The sequence below is a fragment of the Lampris incognitus genome, chromosome 8 (genome assembly GCF_029633865.1).
Source record: "Lampris incognitus isolate fLamInc1 chromosome 8, fLamInc1.hap2, whole genome shotgun sequence".
In the NCBI taxonomy this organism is placed as follows: domain Eukaryota; kingdom Metazoa; phylum Chordata; class Actinopteri; order Lampriformes; family Lampridae; genus Lampris; species Lampris incognitus.
The window spans coordinates 27,452,836-27,458,835 of NC_079218.1; the positions used below are offsets into that span (position 1 = coordinate 27,452,836).

Sequence of the window (6,000 nt, forward strand, 5' to 3'; positions counted from 1 at the left end):
CATTGCCTACATGGAATGGGGCAGACACATCATTGTCCCATTTAACCTGAAACTTTTGATGAGCATACCAGAAGAAAAGAATTCTGACTATATAATTTGGAACACCTCTAGCCAGAAATTTCATAAATAATTTCTCATGGTTAACCCTGTCAAATGCCTTGGAAGCATCAATAAGACATAGAAATACAGTAGAATTTTAGCTTCTATATTCGGCCACTATCTCCTTTAGAGCATAAATGCATAAATCAGTGCCGTGTTTTCTTTTAAATCCAAACTGATTGTCAGTCGTGAGAATACACATTTCCAACCTAGTTAGGAGAATTCTTTCTAGCACTTTGGACAGAACACTGGCAAGGGCAATAGGTCTATAATTGTCCATGCTATTTAGTTTGCCAGCCTTGTCTTTAAGGACAGGGACTAACAGTACAGACATCATAGAATCAGGAAGAACCCCATGAACCATAAGACCAGTGAAACACATGGCAAGCATTGGGCCGAGCCTAAGACTGGCATACTTTAGGTGTTCTGCAGTAATGCAGTCCATATCACAAGTCTTGTTATTATGTAGTTTCATAATGGCATCTGAGACATCAGCTGACCTGACTACCATGTTAACAAAGAGATCAGCATTACCCACTACAACTGCAGTACTTTTAACACACTTAAATAAATTGCAATAACGCTCTCGCCATACCTCAGCTATTTTGTCTGAGCCACAAACACCCTCATATCAGACGGTAGAGGGGTTTTATGATTATTCATGACTTTGACCTCTTTCCAGAAGTCATTATGATTGTTACTTTGCAACTTCCTGGCAAACAAGTCAGCTCTCATTGTGTTCTCATTTTGCTTAATAAAACGAAGAGCACATTTAAATCTTGTATTTGTAAGTTTTTTATGCTCAAACAATGCCCGCTGTCTAGGCCTTGCTGACTCAGACCAGAGTGCAAAGGCTTCTCTAGCTGCAGCATGTTGTTCAGCCAGAAACTCATTCCACCCATGTTTGATATTATGCACCTTATTCCTGTGTTTACGGAAGGGCTCACTGGAGGCATTAAGAGCCGTCACAATATTATCATACATGACGCAGAGGTCAGCAGCATGATGTAGGTCTTCGCAATTCATATTTAGGCACATTTAAAGCATCCCTAGGCAGTGCAATATTATTAAACAATCTGTCGGTTAGGGTAGAATATCTGTCAATATCCTCCTCAGTCAGATTTGTCCAATCTAACTTCCCTGTATTAGCTATTATGATTCATCTTCCTTTTCTTCTGCCCATAAAACTTCTGGGTGTCAGAAACTGTAAGAGATACAACAATCAAACTTGGCAGAAACGTTAAAATCTTCCACATTATTCAGACAATAAAAGCTACATCAGTTAGCCACACAGTGGCGCTGTAACAGTCAATGATACAGATACAACATTTATAAAGGACTTGAGTTTCCTTCTCGCCTTTGTAGAACAGAAAAGTACTTGTTTCACACAGGAGGGTGGATTAGTAAAATGGTCTTTGAACATATTTTCTGTCAGCAATAAAGTGTATTACTATTATTATCTAACTAAAATGGAAATCTGTCTGCTCCGTGGCGACCGGACGAACAGCGCCACTCTGCCACTGCAACCGACACTGTGGTCGGAGGGGGGATTACACCCTAAAGGGCACAGCACTAGTTACTGAAATAAACCGCCTCTCTCTCTCTCTCTCTCTCTCTCTCTCTCTCTCTCTCTCTCTCTCTCTCTCTCTCTCTCTCTCTCTCTCTCTCTCTCTCTCTCTCTCTCTCTCTCTCTCTCTCTCTCTCTCTCTCTCTCTCTCTCTCTCTCTCTCTCCACGCCTCTGTGGTGCTGAAAGATGCACAGATAATATTGCAAGTATTTTGAAATATATGTTAAATATTTTAAAAGTGTAGTCGTTGTCTTAATCATGTGGTGCCCTCCCAAGCACGGCAAATTGGCCGGTGCCCTGGGCATTCGTCCGATGTCATATATGAATAATCCGGCTCAGTTTGCAAACAATTCCAGTTACGCTGCACGTCCTGCAGTGAAAGACTGGCTGTACTGAGCAATTCCCTGGTCAGGATGTATGGAAAGAAGTCAGTCAGTTTTCCCTTCATAAACATATGTATCAACAATAAATAGATAACAGACATTTAACAGATGAAACAAGATAGGCAGTGATTTTGGTCAGCTGGGCTTTAGCTGCCTTGGACTCCTTGGTCAGAACCATCTCCCAGAGATTTAGGTAAACAGAAAGAAGCTTTGTTCAACTCTGGAAACCTCATAGGTCTTACTGGATTTAACCAAATTGAAAATAAACAGTCTATGGTCACCTTGTTTATTTATATTTCATAATGACTATTTATTGATATTTAGAGTACAGTACTTTCCAAAGCTGATGTAAACGTAAAACCACAGAAAATGGCTAATTGCAATAAAACAACACAGTGTGGTTTCAAATATATGATCTATTGATATGATAGAGCTAATAATTTATCTATAAAGTTATAAATAAAAAGGGAAACTGCTGTAATGTTGTTTTACTGTTTCCCTAAAATCCTAGAGTGCCTGTGGTGCCATTAGCTCTATTTAGGAAAGTCTTCCTTGTTTCTTCATAGGAGCCACAACAGCAGCACTTTCTCCACGGCGATGGACCAGCTCCTTCCTGGGCCAGGAAGTCGAACCTTGACTACCTGTCTCTGGATTTCAATTCTGCATCTCCTTCGCCCGTACAGAAGGTATGTTTTGATTGGATGATTTATAGAGAGCAACAATCAATGTACTACCACCTTAATTTAAGATACACATTTTGGCCAATTATGTTTGAGTATTTCAGATAGAGTGGTCTGGACACCACACTGGTGACTGTGTTTTAATAATTAACTCCCTAGGGCTCAACCAGCAAACTCATTGGCTTCACCCAAGGCCATTTCTTGAAGCCATCTTATATAATTTTATTTGCAGAACCCATTTCATACATAAAAAACAGCTTGATGGATTTTACAAAAAAGAGTGAAACAACTGCCGCAAGCGAAGCTCTTCAAAAACTAGCCTTGTTACACACTAGATTTTGGAGTCCATCATTTTTTCTGTTCATAATGGCAATACTAATTAATTAATGTAGTCTAATTATCTTAATTATTTTCCCCTCAAAACCATTAGCATGTGAATGCTAAATTTTGCCTGAGAATTTTTTTTTTAAAGGCCAGTTATTCCTGAACTTGTGAACATTTTACCACATCCCCAGAAAAAGTGTGGTGGGAATTGGTGTCTGCACCAATTTGCTTGATCTTCACTCATGAAAATGGTGCAAATTATAAGTATGCTACTACTACTTTTGGCTGCTTCCATTAGGGGTCGCCACAGCAGAGCATCCATTTCCATTTCTTCCTATCTTCTGAATCTTCCTCTGTCACACCAGCCACCTGCATGTCCTCCCTCACCACATCAATAAACCTCCTCTTTGGCCTTCCTCTTTACCTCTTCCCTAGCAGCGCCATATTTAGCATCCTTCTCCGAATACACCCAGCATCTCTCCTTCATACATGTCCCAAGCCATCTCAATCTTGCCTCTCTTGCTTTGTCTGCCCACCGTCCAACCTGAGCTGTCCCTCTAATATACTCGTTCCTAATCCTGTCCTTCTTCGTCACAAATTGCAAATTGCAAATTATAAGTATGGAAAAAAGTTTACAAAGGTTATAATTTACTGACACAATTTCAGTGTTATCTGGGACTTGGATTGTATTTGAAACATGACATCAGCTTTAATGAAGGAAAGGCACAACCAGCTAACATCTTGACATCATGTTCCAGTGAAGGCCAACAGTCCAAAACTTTAGCATGTTTGTTGTGGGGACCTGACCAATAGCAAACTTGTGAAATTATCAACCAGCTTAAAACTTAATGAGTGTTACCTCATATTTTTGTATAATGGATGTAGAATTTGATCAGCAAAAATGTTGCTCATGTTACATCTGAAGTCATAAAGAACATGTAATAAATCCCAGATGACACTTTACTACTGAGTCAATGAAGCACCTGGCAAAGTACAACAGCTGTGGAGTAAAACCATTCAAAAAAACATTTATGTAATTAAGTGTTTAAATCAAACTAAGTGACAGTATTTTAAAATGCTTTTGGAACCGTAACCAGATCTTAAGCGTGTTCAACATTCTCTCATTGTCTAGCAGAAGGCCTTCCTGTCTGACGAGTACAAAGTGGACTACGTACAGGTGGATGAGCAGAAGACTCAGGCACTGCAAAACACTAGAATGGAGTGGACTGATGTTCGGCAGTCAAAAGCTTAATCCATATGGAGAAAATGCTTGATACAAACATCAAGTGAACTACGTTCCATCAAACAAGACATCAACTAAGGAAATGGACAAAGTTTATCAAATTAATGTCTTTCAAACATCAAGAGTAATTCTCTCATGAAAACCAGTTTTGAGATTAAAACAAAAGTGTTTAACATTTAAATGTAGCGTGGAGACACCATATTGCACTGTAAAGACCAAAGTTGATTTACCAGAAGGCCTTTATTGTAAATGTTGCTTAATCATGCACTGTATCACAATGATATTTTATGGTAACATTTTACTGAGTTTTGAAAAGGACATTACTTATTTATGAAGTATTGGAATAACATATCAATGATGGTTTAGTTGTAAGAGGAAAATGAAACCAATGGACATAATGTTGAAATGCACTGTGAGCTTAATTATGTAAAGCAATAGTAGGATTCCACTCCCACATTGCATGAAATTACAAACCAGAATGAAACCAATGGCCTGTCCTGCCATTAAGGTTTAATGAGGATTCCTACTTGAATATTGACACATGCACTGCTAGGCAGACATTCAGCTTTATTTATTTAAACAAATCTATTGATTGCAGCTCCAAAATATTCTGTTGCTTCAGTAAAAAGGGATCTGAAACATATACTATTTAATTAAAATTATGTTGATCGAGGTGTCTCCTTTGAGACTGCCGACCGGAGAGATGCGGTTGGTGAACGCATACAGTGCGAGGGTGGGTGTTTGAAATAGAATGGGGAGCAATTGGCCACTAAATTGGGAGAAAAAAGGAAAAATCAGAAATAAATGAAGAAAAAAAATTATGTTGATTGCCCCCCACACACACACACACACTCTGCAGGCTTAGGTGTGTTGCATACAAACTCAATAAGCCAACATAGAATGATTTAATATAAACATCACACAACCACAATGCCCCCCCTCCAAAAAAATTACATTTACAGTACATGATAGATAGTATTTATATCCTCACCTTATGAAGAGGGAGGAGAAGATGGAGCAGAACAAGTAGTGATTTGCTATAGCAGTTCATCAGCCAGCAGCACGTAATGCAAAATATCTAGCGTTATTTATATAATGAAGTGATAGCACATGACCATACAAGCTGTGAAGCAACTCATCACATTATACACGTACGCAAATGCTCTCTCTGTAAAATAGAATTGTCAAAAGCAAGTTTGGTTGTTTACACACATGAATTGCCTCCCTTATCCCCTATTGCCCCATCAGCCAAGGTCCTACCACTGTGTCAGACAAATCTAATACTCTGAACTGTTTTAATAAAAATGTTATTTAGTTTGAAATTTTGTTTAATGCTGTATCTGAGAAAACATTGTCTCCAACTTACACAGTGAAAACCTTGACCTGTGCTGAAAATGTCGTGAATGATGGTACCCTCTGTTTTTCAACATTTTCTATTGGTAAATAAAGGTCTGAAAAATCTGGAAAAATCTCAACGTCTGCAGATCCTTTTGATCTGGATTTGTACATTTTAAAATAAGATGCTGGCTTTATTTGCCTGTCTCCTTTTTTAGCCCTATAAGAAATAAAATCCTGGCGATCTGGAAATCAGATGTTTGAGTTTGAATAACAAGCCTATTTCTTTTGTCTCTGCTCAATATTGGTACACGTTTTCAAGAGGAAAGTGTACAAAGATTAAAAGTCCATAAGTATTTCAAATAATG

The 6,000-nt window shown here is 38.5% G+C and overlaps 1 protein-coding gene across 1 annotated transcript in view; it reads left to right on the forward strand.

Annotated features, from left to right (window-relative positions):
* gab3 (GRB2 associated binding protein 3) overlaps nt 1-5,043 on the forward strand; it is a 29,472-nt gene extending 24,429 nt beyond the window's left edge. Inside the window, exons 9-10 of the mRNA XM_056285404.1 lie at nt 2,617-2,736; nt 4,187-5,043. Coding sequence (XP_056141379.1) covers nt 2,617-2,736; nt 4,187-4,306 — 240 coding nt within the window. The 3' untranslated portion in view covers nt 4,307-5,043. The remainder of the gene's footprint in view (nt 1-2,616; nt 2,737-4,186) is intronic.
* The last annotated feature ends 957 nt before the right edge of the window (nt 5,044-6,000 follow it).